General features: G+C 44.7%; 1 protein-coding gene across 2 annotated transcripts; it reads left to right on the top strand.

Annotated features, from left to right (window-relative positions):
- The first annotated feature begins 361 nt into the window (after positions 1-361).
- Positions 362-26,357, top strand: LOC106592990 (serine/threonine-protein phosphatase 2A 55 kDa regulatory subunit B delta isoform). Of its 2 annotated transcripts, none has more exons than XM_045687587.1 (10): positions 362-857; positions 946-1,020; positions 13,794-13,891; positions 14,093-14,258; positions 14,463-14,575; positions 18,186-18,363; positions 18,983-19,147; positions 21,995-22,164; positions 23,581-23,672; positions 25,094-26,357. In XM_045687587.1, the coding sequence occupies exons 1-10, from the start codon at positions 836-838 to the stop codon at positions 25,371-25,373; spliced, it is 1,359 nt and encodes a 452-aa protein (XP_045543543.1). In that variant the 5' UTR covers positions 362-835; the 3' UTR covers positions 25,374-26,357. The 2 variants fall into 2 exon arrangements, with proteins under 2 accessions (XP_045543543.1, XP_045543540.1); XM_045687584.1 differs by having other exon boundaries at positions 363-688.
- The last annotated feature ends 1,552 nt before the right edge of the window (positions 26,358-27,909 follow it).

Below are 27,909 nucleotides of genomic sequence, written 5' to 3'. Positions count from 1 at the left end.
GAATAATACATATAAAATATCCTAAGCCTGTGTTAACCTCAGACCTTGTTTTTGCTGTTTATTCTAAAAAACTATTCTTTCCCCGTGAATTTTCCCATACGCTGAACGAACCAGTGGTAACTAATTTCCGGTTTTTAGGACTACAAACTGGCGATTTCTATTCCCTGGTATAAAAATGGTTGTGAAACACCAGCCAATGGCCTAGGATTATGCTCTGTATATCTCTTAGATTTCCATGCCTATGACATTGTCTCTGACATATATTGTGTCGAATGTCTTTATCTAAGTATGAAACAAAAACAAAAAAATGATGTTTTGCAAAAACATTGAATGGTCATTATGGGGGAAAAACACACAGATAACAGTCCACTTTCCCACGCCTGTATCTGTCAGCTCGCCAAGGCCCTGCGAAGCTGCGCATAAACGGTGCACTTCTGAGGCGGTCGAGGGACTGAAATAGACTTCTGAAGCGTCTAAATGACGTCACCGTGTCATGTCGACTGTCAATGTGCGCCATTTTGGATTGAAAAAAAAAAAAATCACGGGCATTTCTGTAAGCCCATATTCACGAGTCTAAATAACTGTTTCCTTGTAATAACCTGTACTGAAATACAATCCTTACAACTCAAATCACTATCGGAAGAGCCCCTAAAGAAGCCAGTTCTGTTGAAGAAAGTGGCAATGGCAGGTAAGGTTGACAACTTTGTAGGCGGGGGCCCTACACTGTTCTCACGCATCAGCGCGGCCTAAAAGCATTGCAAGTTTCTTGGCTAGCAAGCAACCGATAAGCTCTGAGAATGTGTGCCAAATTACACTCCATAGTTAGCTAGTTGCTATGTTGAAGTACACATTTAAAGGTGGGAATAATTTATCTCTGTTTCTATAACATCTGCTAATATTTTCTGTCTATTTAATTCACCTTATTCAATTTGTGATGTTTTGTAGGTGTCGGAGGAGGGAACGATTTCCAATGGTGTTTCTCTCAAGTGAAGGGAGCCATAGACGAAGATGTGGCTGAAGGTAAGCTCGTTTCCATTTCAACAGATAGATGAACATTTTGAATGTTATTCATTGATCTAATCACGGGTGTTTTGTGCAAGCTAACGTTAGCAAGCTAGCAACGTCGCTAATACAGATGGTTGCTAGTTAACTATCTAGCTAGCCTAGTGCCTAAGTTGGCAGCATTCAAACCTTGTTAACTCGCTAGCTAGATAACTAGCAAGGCTAGCCAGTTATAGCTATGGCTATTTAGTGGAGCTGTCTAGTTAGCTGCAAGTGCTATTGTTTTGGCTAGCTAGGTGTAGGTGGTTGACCTATGTAGTTATTGTAAGCACATGGTTAGTTAACAGTTGTTCTCTCTTCACCAGGCATAACAAGGTCAGATATTTGCTAACTACATCTGTCACTAAACATAGGCTTTAACTATATAGTTTTAGACCTATAGCTGTGAAAACACTGCAAGATCTTGTAACACTGTCAGTGTTGGTGTGAAAGAGAATCATGGATACATTACCCTGCACACCCCTGTTATCTAAGACGGCATCGATTAGGATGTAGCTACACATTGATCTGGCCTGTAAGGCCTGCTATTGGCTGGCAGTGTGAAGGCTGACAGATTTGGTGATGCTGGTCCCTCTGGTTTAAAATAAGGGTATCTCAGACATATAGGGGTGCCTTGCTAACTGTACAGTACGATCCACAGGTTCCCACACAGTACAGTGTGTAACTAGCTAATCACCTTGGTCTCTCAAAGTGGAAAGATGTATGTTTATATCTGTACAGGACTATCTTTGCTGCACTACTGTGATACTGATTCTGAAGCTATTCGGTTGTGTCGTTTGGGACTAGGACTACTTGTCGTACTGACATTATATTTTGCACCACAATTAATCATCTGTTTTTGAAGAAAGGGATTGGTCTGTGTATCTGTTGTGGACTGGCAGGTGGCACACTGTGCTGGGGCATCCCAGGGGAAAGGGCAGGAGGGATACTGCTGTGCTGCTGTCAGCTGGTCGTTTCCGGCTCCTCTCCTCTTCACTGCTGCTTTGTTATAAATAATCCAGTGGCCTAGCTGTGAGATGTGGCGCTAAAAGAGACACAAAGAGAGAGAGGGCCCCCTAGCATCACGGGGAGAGAGGGCCCCCTAGCATCACGGGGAGAGAGGGCCCCCTAGCATCACGGGAGAGAGAGCCCCCCCCCCCAGCATCACGGAGAGACAGAGATCCATGACGGGGGAAGAGAGAGCCCCCCCCCCCAGCATGACGGGGAGAGAGAGAGAGCGCGCCCCCAGCATGACGGGGAGAGAGAGAGAGCGCGCCCCCAGCATGACGGGGAGAGAGAGAGAGAGCGCACCCCCAGCATGACGGGGAGAGAGAGAGAGCACGCCCCCAGCATGACGGGGAGAGAGAGAGAGAGCGCCCCCAGCATGACGGGGGAGAGAGAGAGAGAGCGCCCCCAGCATGACGGGGGAGAGAGAGAGCGCCAGCATGACGGGGAGAGCGGCGCCCCAGCGTGACGGAGAGAGAGAGAGCGCACCCAGCGTGACGGGGGAAGAGAGAGAGCGCGCCCCAGCATGACAGAGAGAGAGAGCGCGCCCCCAGCATGACGGGGAGAGAGAGAGAGCGCGCCCCCAGCATGAGAGAGAGAGAGAGAGAGAGAGAGAGAGAGAGAGAGAGAGCCCCCAGCGTGAGAGAGAGAGAGAGAGAGCCCCCAGCGTGAGAGAGAGAGAGCGAGCGCCCCCAGCGTGACGGGGGAGAGAGAGAGAGAGCACGCCCCAGCATGACGGGGAGAGGGAGAGAGAGAGCGCGCCCCCAGCATGACGGGGAGAGAGAGAGCGCGCCCCCAGCATGACGGGGAGAGAGAGAGAGCATGACGGGGAGAGAGAGAGCGCGCCCCCAGCATGAGAGAGAGAGTGAGTGAGAGAGAGAGCCCCCAGCGTGAGAGAGAGAGCCCCCAGCGTGAGAGAGAGAGAGCCCCCAGCGTGACGGGGGGAGAGAGAGAGAGCGAGCGCCCCCAGTGTGACGGGGAGAGAGAGAGCGAGCGCCCCCAGCGTGACGGGGAGAGAGTGAGCGCACCCCCAGCATGACGGGGGAAGAGAGAGAGAGAGAGAGCGCGCTCCCAGCATGACGGGGAGAGAGAGCGAGAGCGCGCCCCCAGCATGAAGGGGAGAGAGAGAGAGAGAGTGCGCCCCCAGCATGAAGGGGAGAGAGAGAGAGAGAGAGCGCGCCCCTAGCATGACGGGGAGAGAGAGAGAGAGAGAGCGCGCCCCTAGCATGACGGGGAGAGAGAGAGAGAGAGAGCGCGCCCCTAGCATGAAGGGGAGAGAGAGAGAGAGAGAGCGCGCCCCTAGCATGACGGGGAGAGAGAGAGAGAGAGAGCGCGCCCCTAGCATGACGGGGAGAGAGAGAGAGAGAGAGAGCGCGCCCCTAGCATGACGGGGAGAGAGAGAGAGAGCGCGCCCCCAGCAGCACAGAGGGGCCATCTGAATCTTTCCTGCCCAGTCATCCATACTGCAGCCTCTTTCTATTCTTCATGAACAAGCCATACATGTGCATGAAGACTGAAACAAAGAGTGACTACCTCAACTTGTTCAATAAAGAAACCCTCATTTTCATTCTCGGCAAAAGCTTTCGCTACGTTATGTCCTAATGAATACGACCCTTGGCTCTGCATCGTCATACAGTCTCAACCAGCACAGAGAATAAATAGATTTCCCTTGCTGCAGTCTTGTTGTACAGGCCGTGCTTAGATCTTCCATGGCTGAGTGCACTTCCCTGACGTCAGCTGCATCCTTTAACCAAGGTATAGAGTCCTAGTACCTCTTTATAATATGCTACAGGGGCACTGCACTGCGCCTGACCCATTGGCTTCCAGCCAAACGGGGTGGGGGGTGGTTGGGTTGTGAGCATAGAGACATATTAATTATCTGTAAGTTAATGTACAACAAAGTACATCTTATCAAAGACTCCAGTCACCCAAGTCATAGACGGTTCTCTCTGCTACCGCACGGCAAGCGGTTCCCGGAGCGCCAAGTCTAGGACCAAAAGGCTCCTTAACAGCTTCTACCTCCAAGCCATAAGACTGCTGAACAATTCATCAAATGGCCACCCAGACAATTTACATTGACACCCCCCCCCCATTTGTTTGTACACTGCTGCTACTCGCTGTTTATTATCTATGCATAGTCACATTACCCATACCTACATGTACAAATTACCTCAACTAACCTGTAACCCCACACATTTACTCTGTACCGGTACCCCCTGTATATAGCCTCGTTATTGTTACTTTTTATTTGTATTTGACACATTTTTACTTTAGTTTATTTGGTAAATATTTTCTTAACTAACAGTGCAGTTCAAGAAAGCGTTAAGGGCTTGTAAGTAAGCATTTCACGGTAAGGTCTACACCTGTTGTATTCGGTGCACGTGAACCCATAAGACGTGATGTCACATGAACCCATAGGACGTGATGTCACGCGAACCCATAAGATGTGATCATAATGGCTAGACAGACATGACTGGAATAGACACTACTGTGTTCACTCACAGGATTTTATCCAGTCAAGTAGGTTTTCAAATCAAATGTTATTTGTCATCATGCTTGGTAAGCAACCGGTGTACAGTCGTGGCCAAAAGTTTTGAGAATGTCACAAATATTAATTTCCACAAAGTTTGCTGCTTCAGTGTCTTTAGATATTTTTGTCAGATGTTACTATGGAATACTGAAGTATAATTACAAGCATTTCAAAAGTGTCAGGCTTTTATTGACAATTATATGAAGTTGATGCAAAGAGTCAATATTTGCAGTGTTGACCCTTCTTTTTCAAGACCTCTGCAATCCGCCCTGGCATGCTGTCAATTAACTTCTGGGCCACATCCTGACTGATGGCAGCTCATTCTTGCATAATCAATGCTTGGAGTTTGTCAGAATTTTTGGGTTTTTGTTTGTCTACCCGCCTCTTGAGGATTGACCACAAGTTCTCAATGGGATTAAGGTCTGGGGAGTTTCCTGGCCATGGACCCAAAATATCGATGTTTTGTTCCCCGAGCCACTTAGTTATCACTTTTGCCTTATGGCAAGGTGCTCCATCATGTTGGAAAAGGCATTGTTCGTCACCAAACTGTTCCTGGATGGTTGGGAGAAGTTGCTCTCAGAGGATGTGTTGGAACCATTCTTTATTCATGGTTGTGTATTTAGGCAAAATTGTGAGTAAGCCCACACCCTTGGCTGAGAAGCAACCCCACACATGAATGGTCTCAGGATGCTTTACTGTTGGCATGACACAGGACTGATGGTAGCGCTCACCTTGTCTTCTCCGGACAAGCTTTTTTCCAGATGCCCCAAACAATCAGAAAGGGGATTCGTCAGAGAAAATGACTTTACCCCAGTCCTCAGTAGTCCAATCCCTGTACCTTTTTGCAGAATATCAGTCTGTCCCTGATGTTTTGCCTGGAGAGAAGTGGCTTCTTTGCTGCCCTTCTTGACACCAGGCCATCCTCCAAAAGTCTTCGCCTCACTGTGCGTGCAGATGCACTCACACCTGCATGCTGCCATTCCTGAGCAAGCTCTGTACTGGTGGTGCCCCGATCCCGCAGCTGAATGAACTTAAGGAGACGGTCTTGGCACTTGCTTGACTTTCTTGGGAGCCCTGAAGCCTTCTTCACAACCATTGAACCGCTCTCCTTGAAGTTCTTGATGATCCGATAAATGGTTGATTTAGGTGCAATCTTACTGGCAGCAATATCCTTGCCTGTGAAGCCCTTTTTGTGCAAAGCAATGATGACGGCATGTGTTTCCTTGCAGGTAACCATGGTTAACAGAGGAAGAACAATTATTCCAAGCACCACCCTCCTTTTGAAGCTTCCAGTCTGTTATTCGAACTCAATCAGCATGACAGAGTGATCTCCAGCCTTGTCCTCGTCAACACTCACACCTGGGTTAACGAGAGAATCACTGACATGATGTCAGCTGGTCCTTTTGTGGCAGGGCTGAAATGCAGTGGAAATATTTTGGGGGGATTCAGTTCATTTGCATGGCAAAGAGGGACTTTGCAATTAATTGCAATTCATCTGATCACTTTTCATAACATTCTGGAGTAAATGCAAATTGCCATCATACAAACTGAGGCAGCAGACTGTGAAAATTAATATTGGTGTCATTCTCAAAACTTTTGGCCACGACTGTAGACTAACGGTGAAATGCTTATTGACAGACCCTTCCCAACAACGCAAGGAGAAAGATAAACAAATAATAGAAGGATAAAAACATGAGAAATAAATACAAGATGAGTAGTGATAACTTGTCTGTATACACAGGGTACCAGTACCAAGTCAATGTGCAGGGGTAATAACTTGGCTATATACACAGGGTACCAGTACCTAGTCAATGTGCAGGGGTAATAACTTGGCTATATACACAGGGTACCAGTACCTAGTCAATGTGCAGGGGAGAGGTAATAACATGGCTATATACACAGGGTACCAGTACCAAGTCAATGTGCAGGGGTAATAACATGGCTATAAACACAGGGTACCAGTACCGAGTCAATGTGCCGGGGTAATAACATGGCTATATACACAGGGTACCAGTACCAAGTCAATGTGCAGGGGTAATAACATGGCTATATACACAGGGTACCAGTACCAAGTCAATGTGCAGGGGTAATAACTTGGCTGTATACACAGGGTACCAGTACCAAGTCAATGTGCAGGGGTAATAACATGGCTATATACACAGGGTACCAGTACCAAGTCAATGTGCAGGGGTAATAACATGGCTGTATACACAGGGTACCAGTACCAAGTCAATGTGCAGGGGTAATAACTTGGCTATATACACAGGGTACCAGTACCTAGTCAGGGTACCAGTACCTAGTCAATGTGCAGGGGTAATAACTTGGCTGTATACACAGGGTACCAGTACCTAGTCAATGTGCAGGGGTAATAACTTGGCTATATACACAGGGTACCAGTACCTAGTCAATGTGCAGGGGTAATAACATGGCTATATACACAGGGTACCAGTACCAAGTCAATGTGCAGGGGTAATAACATGGCTATATACACAGGGTACCAGTACCTAGTCAATGTGCAGGGGTAATAACATGGCTGTATACACAGGGTACCAGTACCAAGTCAATGTGCAGGGGTAATAACATGGCTATATACACAGGGTACCAGTACCAAGTCAATGTGCAGGGGTAATAACATGGCTATATACACAGGGTACCAGTACCAAGTCAATGTGCAGGGGTAATAACATGGCTGTATACACAGGGTACCAGTACCAAGTCAATGTGCAGGGGTAATAACTTGGCTATATACACAGGGTACCAGTACCAAGTCAATGAGCAGGGGTAATAACATGGCTGTATACACAGGGTACCAGTACCAAGTCAATGTGCAGGGGTAATAACATGGCTGTATACACAGGGTACCAGTACCAAGTCAATGTGCAGGGGTAATAACATGGCTATATACACAGGGTACCAGTACCAAGTCAATGTGCAGGGGTAATAACTTGGCTATATACACAGGGTACCAGTACCAAGTCAATGTGCAGGGTTAGAGGTAATAACTTGGCTATATACACAGGGTACCAGTACCAAGTCAATGTGCAGGGGTAATAACATGGCTATATACACAGGGTACCAGTACCAAGTCAATGTGCAGGGGGTAATAACATGGCTATATACACAGGGTACAGGTACCAAGTCAATGTGCAGGGGTAATAACATGGCTATATACACAGGGTACAGGTACCAAGTCAATGTGCAGGGGTAATAACATGGCTGTATACACAGGGTACCAGTACCAAGTCAATGTACAGGGGTAATAACATGGCTATATACACAGGGTACCAGTACCAAGTCAATGTGCAGGGTTAGAGGTAATAACATGGCTATATACACAGGGTACCAGTACCAAGTCAATGTGCAGGGGTAATAACATGGCTATATACACAGGGTACCAGTACCAAGTCAATGTGCAGGGGAGGTAATAACATGGCTATTTACACAGGGTACCAGTACCAAGTCAATGTGCAGGGGTAATAACATGGCTGTATACACAGGGTACCAGTACCAAGTCAATGTGCAGGGGTAATAACTTGGCTATATACACAGGGTACCAGTACCTAGTCAATGTGCAGGGGTAATAACTTGGCTATATACACAGGGTACCAGTACCAAGTCAATGTGCAGGGGTAATAACATGGTTTTTTACACAGGGTACCAGTACCAAGTCAATGTGCAGGGGTAATAACTTGGCTATATACACAGGGTACAGGTACCAAGTCAATGTGCAGGGGTAATAACATGGCTATTTACACAGGGTACCAGTACCAAGTCAATGTGCAGGGGTAATAACATGGCTATATACACAGGGTACAGGTACCAAGTCAATGTGTAGGGGTAATAACATGGCTATATACACAGGGTACAGGTACCAAGTCAATGTGCAGGGTTAGAGGTAATAACTTGGCTATATACACAGGGTACAGGTACCAAGTCAATGTGCAGGGGTAATAACATGGCTGTATACACAGGGTACCAGTACCAAGTCAATGTGCAGGGGTAATAACATGGCTATATACACAGGGTACCAGTACCAAGTCAATGTGTAGGGGTAATATCTTGGCTGTATACACTAGAGGTAGACCGATTTATGATTTTTCAACGCCGATACCGATTATTGGAGGGCCCCAAAAAAACCGATACCGATTAATTGGCCGATTTAAATAAAAACAAATATAATAATAAAAAATACCAAAAAATACAAATATTTACTTTTATTTTTATTTTTTTATTATTTTTTGTTTTTTGTAATGACAATTACAATACTGAATGAACACTTGTTTTAACTTAATATAATACATCAATAAAATACATTTAGCCTCAAATAAATAATGAAACATATTCAATTTGGTTTAAATAATGCAAAAACAAAGTGTTGGAGAAGAAAGTAAAAGTGCAATATGTGCCATGTAAAAAAGCTAACGTTTAAGTTCCTTGCTCAGAACATGAGAACATATGAAAGCTTGTGGTTCCTTTTAACATGAGTCTTCAATATTCCCAGGTAAGATGTTTTAGGTTGTAGTTATTATAGGAATTATAGGACTATTTCTCTCTATACGATCTGTATTTCATATACCTTTGACTATTGGATGTTCTTATAGGCACTTTAGTATTGCCAGTGTAACAGTATAGCTTCCGTCCCTCTCCTCGCTCCTACCTGGGCTCAAACCAGGAACAGATCGACAACAGCCACCCTCGAAGCAGCGTTACCCATGCAGAGCAAGGGGAACAACTACTCCAAGTCTCAGAGCGAGTGATGTTTGAAACGCTAGTAGCGCGCACCCGGCTAACTAGCTAGCCATTTCACATGGGTTACACCAGCCTAATCTTGGGAGTTGACAGGCTTGAAGTCATAAACAGCGCAATGCATTGCGAAGGGCTGTTTGAATGAATGCTTACGAGCTTGCTGCTGCCTACCATCGCTCAGTCAGACTGCTCTATCAAATCATAGACTTAATTATAACATAATAACACACAGAACTACAAGCCTTAGGTCATTAATATGGTCGAATCCGGAAACTATCATCTCGAAAACAAAATGTTTTTCCTGTCAGTGAAATACGGAACCGTTCCGTATTTTATCTAACGGGTGGCATCCCTAAGTCTAAATATTCGTGTTACATTGCACAACATTCAATGTTATGTCATAATTACGTAAAATTCTGGCAAATTAGTTCGCAACCAGCCAGGCGGCCCAAACTGTTGCATATACCTTGACTGCGTGCAATGAACGCAAAATGACACAATTTCACCTGATTAATATTGCCTGCTAACCTGGATTTCTTTTAGCTAAATATGCAGGTTTAAAAATATATACTTCTGTGTATTTATTTTAAGAAAGGCATTGATGTTTATGGTTAGGTACAGTCGTGCAACGATTGTGCTTTTTTCGCAAATGCGCTTTTGTTAAATCATCCCCCGTTTGGCGAAGTCGGCTGTCTTTGTTAGGAAGAAATAGTCTTCACAGTTCGCAACGAGCCAGGTGGCCCAAACTGCTGCATATACCCTGACTCTGTTTGCAAGAGAAGTGACAAATTTTCCCTAGTTAAAAGAAATTCATGTTAGCAGGCAATATTAACTAAATATGCAGGTTTAAAAATATATACTTGTGTATTGATTTTAAGAAAGGCATTGATGTTTATGGTTGGAGCAACGTGTACCTAAGCGATTATATGCAACGCAGGACAGGCTAGATAAACTAGTAATATCATCAACCTTGTGTAGTTAACTAGTGATTATGATTGATTGATTGTTTTTTATAAGATAAGTTTAATGCTAGCTAGCAACTTACCTTGGCTTCTTACTGCATTCGCGTAACAGGCAGGCTCCTCGTGGAGTGCAATGTAAAGCAGATGGTTAGAGCATTGGACTAGTTAACCGTAAGGTTGCAAGATTGAATCCCCGAGCTGACAAGGTAAAAATCTGTCGTTCTGCCCCTGAACAAGGCAGTTAACCCACCGTTCCTAGGCCGTCATCGAAAAGAATAATGTGTTCTTAACTGACTTGCCTAGTTTGGAACCACCAAGACTCTTCCTAGAGCTGGGTGCCCGGGCCAAACTGATCAACCGGGGGAGAAGGGCCTTGGTCAGGGAGGTGACCAAGAACCCGATGGTTACTCTGATAGAGCTTCAGAGTACCTCAGTGGAGATGGGAGAACCTTCCAGAAGTACAACCATCTTTGCAGCAATCCACCAATCAGGCCTTTATGGTAGAGTGGCCAGACTGAAGCCACTCCTCAATAAAAGGCACATGACAGCCTGCTTGGAGTTTGCCAGAAGGCACCTAAAGACTCTCAGACCATGAGAAACAAGATGCTCTGTTCTGATGAAACCAAGATTGAACTCTCTGGCCTGAATGCCAAGCGTCACGTCTGGAGGAAACCTGGCACCATCCCTATGGTGAAGTATGGTGGTGGCAGCATCATGCTGTGGGGATGATTTTCAGCAGCAGGGACTGGGAGACTAGTCAGGATCAAGGGAAAGATGAACGGAACAAAGTACAGAGAGGTCCTTGATGAAAACCTGCTCAGGACCTCAGACTGGGATGAAGGTTCACCTTCCAACAGGACAAAGACCCTAAGCACTCAGCCAAGACAATGCAAGTGTGGCTTCGGGACAAGTTTCTGAATGTTTTTAAGTTATCCAGCCAGAGCCCAGACTTGAACCCGATCGAACATCTTTAGAGAGACCTAAAAATAGCTGTACAGCGACGCTCCCCATCAAACCAGACAGATTGATAGGATCTGCAGAGAAGAATGGGAGAAACTCCCCAAATACAGGTGTGCCAAGCTTGTAGGGTCACCCCCCTGAAGACTTAAGGCTGTACTCGTTGCCAAAAGTGCTGCAACAAAGTACTGAGTAAAGGGTCTGAATATTTATGTAAATGTGATTTTTCTTTTTTGCATAAATGTCTAAACCTGTTTTCGCTTTGTGATTATGGCGTATTCTGTGTAGATTGAAAATGTTTTATTTAATACATTTAGATTAAGGCTGTAACGTAATGAAATGTGTAAAAAGTCAAGGGGACTGAATACTTTTCGAAGGCACTGTATATTTTAAGATCATCTTTGAGAACTAACAATCACAACAACAAAAACTACAGACACTCTGACAGCATAAGCCATGGAAAAATGTGTAGAATTACAGGACATTTGCTTTAAAAGAGAGAAATGTTGCTACTGTGGCCAAGAGGAGGGCATCTTTGGCAGTGGACTTCAGATCATAATTTATAGCCTAGCTAGCCTACTACTTGTATCGAGCATATTACGTATTTTTCAGGAGACTAGCATGGCTCATGGTTGTTTTGTCTTGCTGTGATGCCAAGTCCCCCACTGAGCTGCTAGTGTTGTTGCAGTGGGTTCTCCACCCGTCACAGCCAGAAGAGGACTGGCCACCCCTCATAGCCTGGTTCCTCTCTAGGTTTCTTCCTAGATTCTGGCCTTTCTAGGGAGTTTCTCCTAGCCACCGTGCTTCTACACCTGCATTACTTGCTGTTTGGGGTTTTAGGCTGGGTTTCTGTACAGCACTTTGAGATATCAGCTGATGTAAGAAGGGCTTTATAAATACATTTGATTTGGCTGTTTTGTGTTGTCATTATTCTCCAGTGAGCTGCTAGTGTTGTTGCTGTGTTCTGTTGTCATTATTCTCCAGTGAGCTGCTAGTGTTGTTGCAGTGGGCTGTGTTCTGTTGTCATTATTCTCCAGTGAGCTGCTAGTGTTGTTGCAGTGGGTTGTGTTGTCATTATTCTCCAGTGAGCTGCTAGTGTTGTTACAGTGGGTTGTCTTGTCATTATTCCCCAGTGAGTTGCTAGTGTTGTTGCAGTGGGTTGTGTTGTCATTATTCCCCAGTGAGTTGCTAGTGTTGTTGCAGTGGGTTGTCTTGTCATTATTCCCCAGTGAGTTGCTAGTGTTGTTGCAGTGGGTTGTCTTGTCATTATTCCCCAGTGAGCTGCTAGTGTTGTTGCAGTGGGTTGTGTTGTCATTATTCCCCAGTGAGTTGCTAGTGTTGTTGCAGTGAGTTGGGTTGTCTTGTCATTATTCCCCAGTGAGCTGCTAGTGTTGTTGCAGTGAGTTGTGTTGTGTTGTCATTATTCCCCAGTGAGCTGCTAGTGTTGTTGCAGTGGGTTGTGTTGTTATTATTCCCCAGTGAGCTGCTAGTGTTGTTGCAGTGGGTTGTGTTGTCATTATTCTCCAGTGAGCTGCTGGTGTTGTTGCAGTGGGTTGTGTTGTCATTATTCTCCAGTGAGCTGCTAGTGTTGCAGTGGGTTGTGTTGTTATTATTCTCCAGTGAGCTGCTAGTGTTGTTGCAGTGGGTTGTGTTGTCATTATTCTACAGTGAGCTGCTAGTGTTGTTGCAGTGGGTTGTGTTGTCATTATTCCCCAGTGAGCTGCTAGTGTTGTTGTGTTGTTATTATTCCCCAGTGAGCTGCAAGTGTTGTTGCAGTGGGTTGTGTTGTTATTATTCCCCAGTGAGCTGCTAGTGTTGTTGCAGTGGGTTGTGTTGTCATTATTCCCCAGTGAGCTGCTAGTGTTGTTGCAGTGGGTTGTATTGTTATTATTCCCCAGTGAGCTGCTAGTGTTGTTGCAGTGGGTTGTGTTATTATTCCCCAGTGAGCTGCTAGTGTTGTTGCAGTGGGTTGTGTTGATTATTCCCCAGTGAGCTGCTAGTGTTGTTGCAGTGGGTTGTATTGTTATTATTCCCCAGTGAGCTGCTAGTGTTGTTGCAGTGGGTTGTGTTGTCATTATTCTCCAGTGAGCTGCTAGTGTTGTTGCAGTGGGTTGTATTGTTATTATTACCCAGTGAGCTGCTGGTGTTGTTGCAGTGGGTTGTGTTGTCATTATTCTACAGTGAGCTGCTAGTGTTGTTGCAGTGGGTTGTGTTGTCATTATTCCCCAGTGAGCTGCTAGTGTTGTTGCAGTGGGTGCTACAGTACAGGATGACGTGTGCCTGATCGGGTTCAGGCCTATACTGAGAGGGGAATGTTCATTAGGCCCCGCTCTTTATAATATGATTGAAAAACCCACTGCTACGTCAGACTGGTCATCAATGATATTGCTCATGTTTTTGTTTTGTGACGTAGACCTAACCCGTGTTATTGTGTGTCTTAAGTTCAGGTTTATTTATCTTTTTTTTTTACATATGTAAAAAAAAACAAAAAACAAAAACAGCCTGCATGAAATGTTACGCGCTCATGACGTTTTTTTGTTGTTGTCTCTCAGCCGACATAATCTCAACGGTTGAGTTTAACTATTCTGGAGAACTACTAGCAACAGGAGACAAAGGAGGTCGGGTTGTCATATTCCAACGGGAACAAGAGGTCGGTTAACTATCAAACAACCATAAATCAATAGAAAAAAAATCACGTTTAAGACTAAAACGCACTTTGAAAACATTAGTCGGATTCACCTTTTAATATACCATATGATGTACAAAATCGTATTAAATTTATTTTTTGAAGTGCATTGTGGTGGTTGGGAAATATAGTCGTACTAATAATGAGCTGGTTTATTTCTTCCAGAGTAAAAACCGTCCTCATTCCAGAGGAGAGTACAATGTGTACAGCACTTTCCAGAGCCATGAACCCGAGTTTGACTATTTGAAAAGCTTAGAAATCGAGGAGAAAATCAACAAAATAAGATGGTTACCTCAACAAAACGCTGCACACTCTCTGCTCTCAACAAATGGTAAGTCACGGAGCTCTTCGTTCATATTTCTGATAACATTAGGTCGAGGTGACGACGCTTCAGCACCACAGACGTTCCAAGGAAATGCACTGAATGTTGAACTGTAAAGGTAGCTTAACCCCTTCCTCTAAAGTCTTTACAGACGGAAGGCCAAGGTGACTGTAAATCTGTGCTAACACTGACATTGCCTTTTTCACAACCCAGACAAAACCATCAAGCTATGGAAAATCAGCCAAAGGGACAAAAGAGCAGAAGGCTACAACTTGAAAGACGAGGATGGAAGACTGAGAGATCCTTTTAGAATCACGTCGTTACGGGTATGTCTCATCTTGTTCATCACCGTTTACCTGATATAGTTTTGAATGATCCCGTTCAGGGAAATAAAATAAAAAAACACGTGAAGTATTTGGAGAGAAAGTGTGAGGGAGAAAATACACGGCACCGAGTGACGATCTGATATTAACCTGCCGTTCGTTCTCCATTCGTTAGGCGCAGTGTGTTTTAGGAACCGTTCGTTCTCCATTCGTTAGGCGCAGTGTGTTTTAGGAACCGTTCGTTCTCCATTCGTTAGGCGCAGTGTGTTTTAGGAACCGTTCGTTCTCCGTTCGTTAGGCGCAGTGTGTTTTAGGAACCGTTCGTTCTCCGTTCGTTAGGGGCAGTGTGTTTTAGGAACCGTTCGTTCTCCGTTCGTTAGGCGCAGTGTGTTTTAGGAACCGTTCGTTCTCCGTTCGTTAGGGGCAGTGTGTTTTAGGAACCGTTCGTTAGGGGCAGTGTGTTTTAGGAACCGTTCGTTCTCCGTTCGTTAGGCGCAGTGTGTTTTAGGAACCGTTCGTTCTCCGTTCGTTAGGCGCAGTGTGTTTTAGGAACCGTTCGTTCTCCGTTCGTTAGGGGCAGTGTGTTTTAGGAACCGTTCGTTCTCCGTTCGTTAGGGGCAGTGTGTTTTAGGAACCGTTCGTTCTCCGTTCGTTAGGGGCAGTGTGTTTTAGGAACCGTTCATTCTCCGTTCGTTAGGCGCAGTGTGTTTTAGGAACCGCCCGCCGTTAGCCGTTCTGACATTTTCACAAGTTTGGACAAGTAGAATCAGTTCGCACTCGGTTCGTACATTACGTCCGGCACTCTGTTCAGAGGTGCCAAGTACTCTTGGCCGGCAAACGCTACCAGTGTGTCCGTGCCTTTTTAAACAGTGATTATGTCATCCCTTCTGATCCATCTCACATATGATTGATTTCCTGATATATAATTGCTATATTATTTGTTAGTAAAAAAATTACAGTTAAAAGTATATAATATACAGTTCCTTCAGAAAGCACTCACACCGCCGTGACTCCTTCGTCACCCCGCCGTGACTCCTTCATCACCCCGCCGTGACTCCTTCATCACCCCGCCGTGACTCCTTCATCACCCCGCCGTGACTCCTTCATCACCCCGCCGTGACTCCTTCATCACCCCGCCGTGACTCCTTCATCACCCCGCCGTGACTCCTTCATCACCCCGCCGTGACTCCTTCATCACCCCGCCGTGACTCCTTCATCACCCCGCCGTGACTCCTTCTGTACCCCGCTGTGACTCCTTCATCACCCCGCTGTGACTCCTTCATCACCCCGCCGTGACTCCTTCATCACCCCGCCGTGACTCCTTCATCACCCCGCCGTGACTCCTTCATCACCCCGCCGTGACTCCTTCATCACCCCGCCGTGACTCCTTCTGTACCCCGCCGTGACTCCTTCATCACCCCGCCGTGACTCCTTCTGTACCCCGCCGTGACTCCTTCTGTACCCCGCCGTGACTCCTTCTGTACCCCGCCGTGACTCCTTCTGTACCCCGCCGTGACTCCTTCTGTACCCCGCCGTGGCTCCTTCGTCACCCCGCCGTGGCTCCTTCGTCACCCCGCCGTGGCTCCTTCGTCACCCCGCCGTGGCTCCTTCCGTACCCCGCCGTGGCTCCTTCCGTACCCCGCCGTGGCTCCTTCATCACCCCGCCGTGGCTCCTTCCACACCCCGCCTTGCCACAGCCCGAACCCAACACAGACCTGTGATCCCTTTGTGATCTTAGTTTAATTCATCTTTTAAATACATATTTTAATAAATCTCCACCGCTGCTAAGTTGCTGACGCCCCCAAAAATATGGAACATTAACCTCTCTGGTATCATTGGGACGCTAGCGTCCCACCTCGACAACAGCCAGTGAAATTGCAGTGCGCCAAATTCAAACAACAGAAATCCCATAATTAAAATTCCTCAAACATACAAGTATTATACACCATTTGAAAGAAACTTCTTGTTAATCCAACCACAGTGTCCGATTTCAAAAAGGCTTTACGGCGAAAGTACACCATGCGATGTTGTTAGGACAGCGCCTATCCACAAAAAAACATAGACATTTCACAGCCAAGGACAGGACTCACAAAAGTCAGAAATAGCGATTAAATGAATCACTAACCTTTGATCTTCATCTGGTGGCACTCCCAGGACTCCATGTTACACAATAAATGTTTATTTTGTTCGATAATGTCGATTTATGTCCAAAAACCTCTGTTTTGTTGGTGCATTTAGTTCAGTAATCCAAAGGCACAAAGCGCGCTCTCAACACCCAGACGAAAAGTTAAAAAAAAGTACATTAAAAGTTCGTAGAAACATGTCAAATGATGTTTAAAATCAATCCTCAGGTTGTTTTTGTCATAAATAATCGATAATATTTCAACCGGACAAAAGCTTCGTCAATAGAAAAGGAGAAACAAGAAAGGCGCGCTCCCGATCACTGCCTGGCTTCATGTCTGGAAATTTCCACTGTCCACTCACTGAAAGTGCTGTATCTCCCTCATTTTTCAGAGTAAAAGCCTGAAACAATGCCTAAAGACTGGCCACATGTAGTGGAAGCCTTGGGAGTCTTTGTATGGTGGATAGACTTTCAATGGAAAAACAGCCTTTCAAAATAATAGTTATACTCACATACATTATTTTAACAGTTTTGGAAACTTTAGAGTGTTTTCTATCCAAATCTACCAATTATATACATATCCTAGCTTCTGGGCCTGAGTAGCAGGCAGTTTAATTTGGGCACGCTTTTCATCCAAAATTCCGAATGCTGCCCCCTACCCTAGTGAAGTTAAATCATATTTCTGCCCACTTTGAAGAGGCTAGAACTGTCCACGTTTACTTTTTCCTCTGCCAACAAGACTAGTAACGAACAGCAAATCAGACAACCCCATAGTAACACGGGAAACTGTTGAGCGTGAAAAACCCAGCAGCGTTGCAGTTCTTGACTCAAACCGGTGCTCCTGTCGCCTTCGGCCATACCTCGTTCAAAGGCACTTAAATCTTTTGTCTTGCCCATTCACCCTCTGAATTACACACACACACTATCCATGTCTCAAGGCTTACAAATCCTTATTTAACCTGTCTCCTCTCCTTCATCTACACTGATTTGAAGTGGATTTAACAAGTGACATCAATAAGGGATCATAGATTCACCTGGTCAGTCTATGTCATGGAAAGAGCAGGTGTTTTTAATGTTTTGTCCACTCAGCTGCAGAGGGAAAGGAGAGAGCATGAGAAAATTATTTTTGATCAGTCATGGAAATAAAAGTTCTGAAAACATGTTTGCTCACTATTTTAAAATAGAAGATGGAGAACAAGCAATAGTATGAAAAGTCAGTATTTTTGGTGCATGTACAACCAACTAGCACCCGCTAACGTTATCCAGAAGAAGAAAAAAATTAATAAATATATATATATATATATATATATATATATATATATATATATATTTATATTTATTTAGACTCAAAGTATCGATATAATATTGCGATATGTAACTAACTCCCCCCTACTTCACTACTACATGTATTTGTCATCTTCAGAAAATGAGTGAACTGCACTGGTTTTTTAAGCGTACTATGTCTTCATAATAAAGGATGCTTTGTTCCAGGTGCCTGTGCTGCTGCCCATGGATCTGATGGTGGAGGCTAGCCCAAGGAGGATATTCGCTAACGCACACACATATCACATCAATTCCATCTCTGTAAATAGTGATCATGAAACATACCTTTCAGCTGATGATCTCAGGGTTAACCTCTGGCACTTAGAAATCACAGATAGAAGTTTTAGTATCCTTTTTAATCACAAAAAAGTACACAACATGTATTTCATTTAAATGTGAAGATTTGTGTGTGTTTCTACCTGGTGTGTGTGTGTGTGTGTGTGTGTGTGTGTGTGTGTGTGTGTGTGTGTGTGTGTGTGTGTGTGTGTGTGTGTGTCTACCTGTGTGTGTGTGTCTACCTGTGTGTGTGTGTCTACCTGTGTGTGTGTGAGTGTCTACCTGTCTACCTGTGAGTGTGTGTGTGTACCTGTGAGTGTGTCTACCTGTGTGTACCTGTGAGTGTGTCTACCTGTGAGTGTGTGTACCTGTGAGTGTGTCTACCTGTGAGTGTGTACCTGTGAGTGTGTCTACCTATGAGTGTGTCTACCTGTGAGTGTGTGTACCTGTGAGTGTGTCTACCTGTGAGTGTGTCTACCTATGTATACCTGTGTCTACCTGTGAGTGTGTGTACCTGTGAGTGTGTCTACCCGTGTCTATCTGTGAGTGTGTCTACCTGTGAGTGTGTGTACCTGTGAGTGTGTCTACCCATGTCTACCTGTGTCTATCTGTGAGTGGGTCTACCTGTTTGTCTATGCCCTTGCCATGTCCTGGTGGTGTTGATCCTTGATCGTGCCCCCCTCCCCCAGACATTGTAGATATAAAGCCTGCCAATATGGAGGAGCTGACAGAAGTCATCACAGCTGCAGAGTGCCATCCACACCAGTGTAATGTGTTTGTGTACAGTAGCAGCAAGGGGACCATCCGCCTCTGTGACATGCGAGCTGCTGCCCTCTGTGATAGGCAAAGCAAATGTAAGTCAATAATATCATTGGGTAAAACTTTACATAAATGTCATTGCTTTAGATAGAATAATATACTGAACATAAAATATATAAACGCAACTTCAAACTGAGTTACAGTTTATATAAAGGAAATCAGTCAATAGAAATACATTCATTAGGTCCTAATCTATGGATTTCACATGACTGGGAATACAGATATGCGTCTGTTGGTCACAGATACCGTGTGGATCAGAAAACCAGTCAGTATCTGGTGTGACCACCATTTGCCTCATGCAGCGCGACACATCTCCTTCACATAGAGTTGATCAGGCTGTTGATTGTGGCCTGTGAAATGTTGTTCCATTCCTCTTCAATGGCTGTGCGAAGTTGCTGGATATTGACGGGAACTGGAACACGCTGTCATACACATAGATCCAGAGCATCCCAAACATGCTCAATGGGTGACATGTCAGGTGAGTATGCAGACCAGAGAAGAACTGGGACATTTTCAGCTTCCAGGAATTGTGTACAGATCCTTGCGACATGGGGCCGTGCTTTATCATGCTGAAACATGAGGTGATGGCGCCGGATGAATGGCACAACAATGGGCCTCAGGATCTCATCACGGTATCTCTGTGCGTTCAAATTGCCATTGATAAAATGCAATTGTGTTTGTTGTCCATAGCTTATGCCTGCCTCCACCATAACCCCACCGCCATCATGGGGCACTCTGTTTACAAAGTTGAAATCAGCAAACCGCTCGCCCACACGGCGCCATACACAGCCTCTAAAATGATGTTGAAGGTGGCTTATGGTGGAGATTTGAATGTTCATGTGGTGGACATTCCTGCAGTCAGCATGCCAATTACATGCTCCCTCAACTTGAGACATCTATGCCGTTGTTGTGTGAAAACAACTGCACATTTTAGTGGCCTTTTTATTGTCCCCAGCACAAGGTGCACCTGTGTAATGATCATGCCGTTTAATCAGCTTCTTGATATGCCACACCTGTCAGGTGGATGGATTATCTTGGCAAAGGAGAAATGCTCACTAACAGGGATGTACATTTGAGAGATATAAGCTTTTTGTTGCGTATGGAACATTTCTGGGGTCTTCTATTTCCGACTCATGAAACATGTTGCGTTTTTATATTTTTGTTCAGTCTATATGCGCCATTTAGGAGACGCTTTTATCCAAAGTGACATACAGTCATGCATGTATACGAAGTAGTGAACTTGCATCCAGTTACTTGCAGGGTTCAGAAAGGATGGATACCTGTACACTGAATGCACCTGTCGTTTTATTGATTTAAATAAATCTGGGGTCTCTACACAATGTATGGGTTTCTACAGTATCATCAACATTATTACTATAGCTCTGATAGGAGAGGAGCACCAGAGGTGTGCTGGGTTTCTACAGTATCTTCAACATTATTACTATAGCCCTGATAGGACAGGAGCACCAGAGGTGCGCTGGGTTTCTACAGTATCTTCAACATTATTACTATAGCCCTGATAGGACAGGAGCACCAGAGGTGCGCTGGGTTTCTACAGTATCATCAACATTATTACTATAGCCCTGATAGGACAGGAGCACCAGAGGTGCGCTGGGTTTCTACAGTATCTTCAACATTATTACTATAGCCCTGATAGGACAGGAGAACCAGAGGTGCGCTGGGATGTGTTCTGGGTCACATATAGCTGAAGAACGCTCAACTCTGTTCTGTTCTATCGAGGCGGAGTTGAGTTTTGATAACTGGTCGTGGGATTTGCTAGCAACAACAATGAGCCACCATCAGTCGATTCTTGTAAAAATGGCAGTTCTGAAAACGCTTACCTGTACCTATGTTTGTCTTGTACAACTGCGGCCCTTCGGCAGGATGCTGAAATTCATACTTTTAATAACAACTTTTAGCACATACAACCACCGACTGTTTCCTCATTACTACGTCAACTGAGATTCAATTGGGTCCCTGCTATCCGGGATCCTTTGGTTGTCCGTACCCCATTTTGAAGTTGACATTTTAAATGTTAGGGTATGGAAATCCCAAGGATAGCAGATAGCACGGACCCAATTGAATCTCACCTTACATAGTAAGAGCAACGAGGGAAAAGTCGGTGGTTGTATTCGCTAAAAGTATGAATTTCAGTACCCTGGGGAAGGGTACAGGAAAAGCATAGGTACCAGTGTTATGCCGAAAAATTAATTCTGGCACTGGGGAGATTTTCCACATAACAGGGTTTTCAGAATTGAATTTATTTTTTACAAGAGTCGACTGATGGTGGCTCAATGTTGTTGCTAGGAAATCCTGCAACCTGTTATCAAAACTCTACTCCAAATAAGAGAACGGAGTTGAGCGTTCCTCAAACTAAGTCAGATGTGTTTTCACATACAAGCTGTTTTTGTGTGTTTTCACAGTAGTTTCCCTCTGATGTCAGCAGGTGATGATGTAACATACAGAATGATGTAATCCGTGTAGTACCCTCTCAGCTCTTTAGGGTAGCGCTACAACTGTCAAGGAATATAGGCTTTGTTTTCGGCTGATTAGAGAGCTTTCATTGTTTATTTATAGACTAGGATGTATAATGCATTATGATGCAGTTATAATGCATTGTAAGACTTGTCATGAACATGAATGATTCCTCTATAACGTCTTGATTAATTATCATGTAATGATTTTTCAGTTGAATGACAGTAAGGCTCATACACCCTGGCTTGCAATGCCAGGATTGAGGCTTTGATTACCAGGGCCACCCATACAATAACATGTCTGCATGCATGACTAAGTCACTTGAGATAAAAGCGTCTGCTAACTGGCCTATACGTTGCTGTTTTGATTAACTGGTTTGGAATGGTTTATATTTATTTGTTTCTCAGTCTTTGAGGAGCCAGAGGACCCTAGCAGCCGGTCCTTCTTCTCAGAGATCATCTCCTCAATATCTGATGTGAAGTTCAGCCACAGCGGCCGTTACATGATGACCAGAGACTACCTGTCAGTCAAGGTGTGGGATCTGAACATGGAAAACCGGCCTGTGGAGACTTACCAGGTACTGACTGGAACTTTACCTGTAGTGACCTGCCAGGTACTGACTGGAACTTTACCTGTAGAGACCTGCCAGGTACTGACTGGAACTTTACCTGTAGAGACCTGCCAGGTACTGACTGGAACTTTACCTGTAGAGACCTGCCAGGTACTGACTGGAACTTTACCTGTAGAGACCTGCCAGGTACTGACTGGAACTTTACCTGTAGAGACCTGCCAGGTACTGACTGGAACTTTACCTGTAGAGACCTGCCAGGTACTGACTGGAACTTTACCTGTAGAGACCTGCCAGGTACTGACTGGAACTTTACCTGTAGTGACCTGCCAGGTACTGACTGGAACTTTACCTGTAGAGACCTGCCAGGTACTGACTGGAACTTTACCTGTAGAGACCTGCCAGGTACTGACTGGAACTTTACCTACATTTTTCTGGCTATAGAGCACTACGTTATAGTACGTTGTGTAGTAGTATGTTTTCATCACGTTTTGAATGAATTGCAGTGGTATGAAAACAGCCAGAAACAATATGTATAGTGAACAAAGATATAAACCCAATATGCAACAATTTCAACACTTTTACAGTTCATATAAGGAAATTAGTCAATTGAAATAAATCCAATAGGCCCTGATCTATAGATTTCACATGACTTGGCAGGGGCGCAGCCATGGATGGGTCTGGGAGGGCATAGGCCCATCCACTGGGGAGCCAGGTCCAGCTAGTCAGAATTACTTTTTTCCTCACAAGGGCTTTATTACAGACATAAATACTCCTCAGTTTCATCAGCTGTCTGGGTAGCTGGTCTCAGACGATCCCACAGGTGAAGAAGCCGGATGTGGAGGTCCTGGGTTGGCGTGGTTACATGTGGCCTGCTGTTGTGAGGCCGGTTGGACGTACTGCCAAATTCTCTAAAACGATGTTGGAACATTTGATTCTCTGGCAACAGCTCTAGTGTACATACCTGCAGTCAGCATGCCAATTGCACGCTCCCTCAAAACTTGAGATATCTGTGGCATTGTGTTGGGTGACACAACTGCACATTTTAGTGGCCTTTTATTATCCCCAGCACAAGGTTCACCTGTGTAACAAGCTTGTTTAATCAGCTTCTTACTATATACCACACCAGTCAGGTGGATAGATTATCTTGGCAAAGGACAAATGGTCACTAACAGGGATGTTAGTGCACAACATTTGAGAGAAATAAGCTTTTGGTGTGTATGGAACATTTCTGGGATATTTTATTTCAGCTCATGAAACATGGGACCAACACTTTACATGTTGCATTTTATATTTTTGTTCAGTGTAGATATGTTATTTTGTTAAATCTTTTAAATTCTTGTCTCAAGAATGAAAGACACATTCTTCATAAAGGCCAAATAAATGAACTGATCTGAACTGTTTTAATGTGTTTATTTTGTATAGGTGCACGAGTACCTCCGTAGCAAGCTCTGCTCGCTGTATGAAAACGACTGCATCTTCGACAAGTTTGAGTGCTGCTGGAACGGTTCTGACAGGTACGTACCGCAATCCAATGGACACTGAACTTTACAATCAGTTTGAAAGTTATGATCTCATAAATGGACCCACAACACACAAATAACAAACACCTGCATTACAATCAATGGCTGTATATACAAAGGCCTGGATCACCTGACTCCATTCAGTCCTATGTGAAGACTCAACAGCTCATTGAAGATAAAATCGGCCTTGAATTTCCGTGGTTACAATGAGAGGGGGCAGTCGTTCTCCCCTGATTACAATTCATACCTGCAATCGACTGCCAAGCAAAGACAACTCTACAACATTACTCTTCTAGAACCATGATGACTCTACAACATTACTCTTCTAGAATCATGATGACTCTACAACATTACCCTTCTAGAACCATGATGACTCTACAACATTACTCTTCTAGAAGCATGATGAGGTTACACCATTACTCTTCTAGAACCACGATGACGTTACACCATTACTCTTCTAGAACCACGATGACGTTACACTATTACTCTTCTAGAACCACGATGACGTTACACCATTAGTCTTCTAGAACCACGATGACGTTACAACGTTACCCTTCTAGAACCACGATGACGTTACAACGTTACCCTTCTAGAACCACGATGACGTTACAACGTTACCCTTCTAGAACCACGATGACGTTACAACGTTACCCTTCTAGAACCACGATGACGTTACAACGTTACCCTTCTAGAACCACGATAACGTTACCCTTCTAGAACCACGATGACGTGACAACATTACCCTTCTAGAACCACGATGACGTTACAACGTTACTCTTCTAGAACCACGATGACGTTACAACGTTACCCTTCTAGAACCACGATGACGTTACAACGTTACCCTTCTAGAACCACGATGACGTTACAACGTTACCCTTCTAGAACCACGATGACGTTACAACGTTACCCTTCTAGAACCACGATGACGTTACGTTACTCTTCTAGAACCACGATGACGTTACAACGTTACCCTTCTAGAACCACGATGACGTTACGTTACTCTTCTAGAACCACGATGACGTTACGTTACTCTTCTAGAACCACGATGACGTTACAACGTTACTCTTCTAGAACCACGATGACGTTACAACGTTACCCTTCTAGAACCACGATGACGTTACGTTACTCTTCTAGAACCACGATGACGTTACAACGTTACCCTTCTAGAACCACGATGACGTTACAACACTACTCTTACCCCTTTGATGGGTTGCTTTCTTTACACTAGATAAATAAATACAATGTCAATTCTTTATCTAGTATTTTTGTCCAGCACCGAATTTCTACTTAATAATAGGTCTTTATAATAATAAATGGTATTTATATAGCGCTTTTCAAGGACCCAAAATCACTTTACAATTGTAGACATTTTTGGGATGTGCAATTCACCTTGTTTTGCTGTTCCTCCTCCCCAGTGCCATCATGACGGGCTCATACAACAACTTCTTCCGGATGTTTGACCGGAACACGCGGAGGGACATCACGCTGGAGGCCTCTAGAGAGAACAGTAAACCTCGGGCCATTCTGAAAGCCCGCAAGGTGTCCACCGGGGGGAAGAGGAAGAAGGATGAGATCAGCGTAGACAGTCTGGACTTCAACAAGAAGATCCTGCACACCGCCTGGCACCCAAAGGAGAACGTCATCGCTGTCGCCGCCACCAACAACCTCTACATATTCCAGGACAAGATCAACTAAACTTAGCAATCCCCCCCCCCCCCCCGAAACTGTTCCGACCCTCCCGAACCCAGCCATCATACCTACCTACCGCGAATGGACAGAAATCTTGTACGTTGCATAGTTAAGAATAGTCGTTAAATCTGTTTAAAGAAACAACAGCAGCCTTGTCTGTCCTCCTAATGAAGAAGAAATGTGATGCACTTGTTTCGTTGTGTAGCCAGCCAGCCAGACGCCTGGTCACCTGCTGGAGTCAGACGGCCTGTTTCTTTAGAGTCTGAGGTGTTGGTTGGTTGGTTTGCGTCCTGTCTCGTTGTGAGGGCAGACAGAGGCAGGCAGGAGCCCCAAGTCTGACTCTGGACAGACTAGCCCGGGCCTGACTGCAGCAGAAATATCGATGGACAGCACTCAACAAAGAGGCCAAAAAATGTCAGTTTAAAGTTAGTGTATTTATTTAAAAGTCTGAGCCTTGTTTTACTTCCTATGATTTGACGACACATTATGGAATAAGGAGGAAAGATGTTGTTGAAGTCAGAATGAGATATTAGTCTCTTAACTGTAAATCTGGGCCTTGGAGAAACTGAAATAAAATTAGCTTAATAAGTAGGGTTGCAAATTCCCAGGTAACTTTCCTAAAATTCCCAGGTTTTCCAGAAATCCCATTTGGAAGATTCCCAGAATCGGAAAGGAATGAGCAGGAAATTATCCAGGAATCCTGCAACTAGGATGTTGGGAAAGTTAGGGGAAATGTAGCAGCCTTACTGGTAACATTCCTCCTCCCTGGCCGACTCTCAGGCCTCCGTGTTGGACCTTGCTAAGCTCTTAAACACAGGTCTCCATGTTTGGTCAGTGGACAATTGTTTTTGGTTCTTTTTAGTTTTTGGTTATTTTTAGTTTTTATCCTTTTTTTTTCTCTCATGTATAATAACATTTTACTCATTGACTGTATCTATATAACCACACCGTCTGGTGTCAACCACTTAATAAAAGTAACGAAAACCACAACGACGAGACGCGTTTTTACATTCTGAAATGAATCTGAGTTTGTTATGTTCTACTTTGCGTGTCATTTGGTAGATGTGGAGAGTCAACCTACTGACCACACAATGCCTTTTCTAAGGCACCTGATTGACCATTCTCCGTTATTAGGCAGCTCACTACTGGAGCTTGTGAGAATCCTGTTATTGGCTCTGTCAGTATTTTTTATTTAACTAGGCAAGTCAGTTAAGAACAAATTCTTATTTACAATGACGGCCTAGGAACAGTGGGTTAAACTGCCTTGGTCAGGGGCAGAACGACAGATTTTTACGTTGTCAGCTCGGGGATTCAATCCAGCAACCTTTCGGTTACTGGCCCAACACTCTAACCACTAGACTACCTGCTCTAACCACTAGGCTACCTGGATCTAACCACTAGGCTACCTGGATCTAACCACTAGGCTACCTGGCTCTAACCACTAGGCTACCTGGCTCTAACCACTAGGCTACCTGGCTCTAACCACTAGGCTACCTGCTCTAACCACTAGGCTACCTGCTCTAACCACTAGACTCTAACCACTAGGCTACCTGCTCTAACCACTAGGCTACCTGGATCTAACCACTAGGCTACCTGGATCTAACCACTAGGCTACCTGCTCTAACCACTAGGCTACCTGCTCTAACCACTAGACTCTAACCACTAGGCTACCTGCTCTAACCACTAGGCTACCTGCCGTATTGTTATCTTAGATCCTGTTACATTGTAGTCCAGTAAGACAGGGTGGCTTTAAGAAGGATTCTACAGCCTTAATCTCTCGAGGGGGAAACCCTCAGTGATGCCCCCTGCAAGTTTCAACTGTACCAACCATGTTTTAAGTTGTGTAATAGCATCCGATATGTTCTACAGAAGACTACTGTCCTTTTTTAGTTTTTGCTTGAATGGGTTTGTTGTCCTGTCTGAACTCTGGTACAGTCAGGATCCTGCGGTCGGTCTGCAGAAGAGGAAGATGTTTACTGTCGTGTCTCTACTATCCAGACATCATCCTCTCCTTCAGCTGTACTGATCTGGAAGAACTGACCAGATGAAAGCCAGCTTCATGGTGAGACCTGTCTAGTCTTTTCCTATCAGTGTAGATAAGAGACTAGGAGAGGAGCGATTTTTAAGACGATTGGGAGAGCCGTAGGTCGTTCCTGCCCAACTAGATGTGCAGGCATTCCGTTTCATCAACCAATGGTTGCTTGCCACATCATCGACTGTGCAGTGGAGCAACAAATTGCTTTATATGATGTGGTTATCCGATATGTTAAATACCTATCCAGGCGTTGTAAAATCTGGCATGTGTCTGCAATGTTGTCGGGCAGGAACTCGACCAGACCAGACACAACTGCTGAGTGCCTGCCTTCCTCCAGACAAAGCTGGCCAGCAGCCGTTCAGTCAACTCCAGAGGAACCACGACCTCCATGAAGAAACAAGGGTACTTGTTATTGTACACCCAGTATACAATATCACCCAGCAATATACAATGGTCTGAAATCACTGAAAGAATAATCTAAGGTTTAAAAGTACAAAATGGTGTCGT

The sequence above is a fragment of the Salmo salar genome, chromosome ssa01 (genome assembly GCF_905237065.1).
Source record: "Salmo salar chromosome ssa01, Ssal_v3.1, whole genome shotgun sequence".
Taxonomy (NCBI): Eukaryota; Metazoa; Chordata; class Actinopteri; order Salmoniformes; family Salmonidae; genus Salmo; species Salmo salar.
This window is presented reverse-complemented; position numbering and strand designations above follow the sequence as displayed.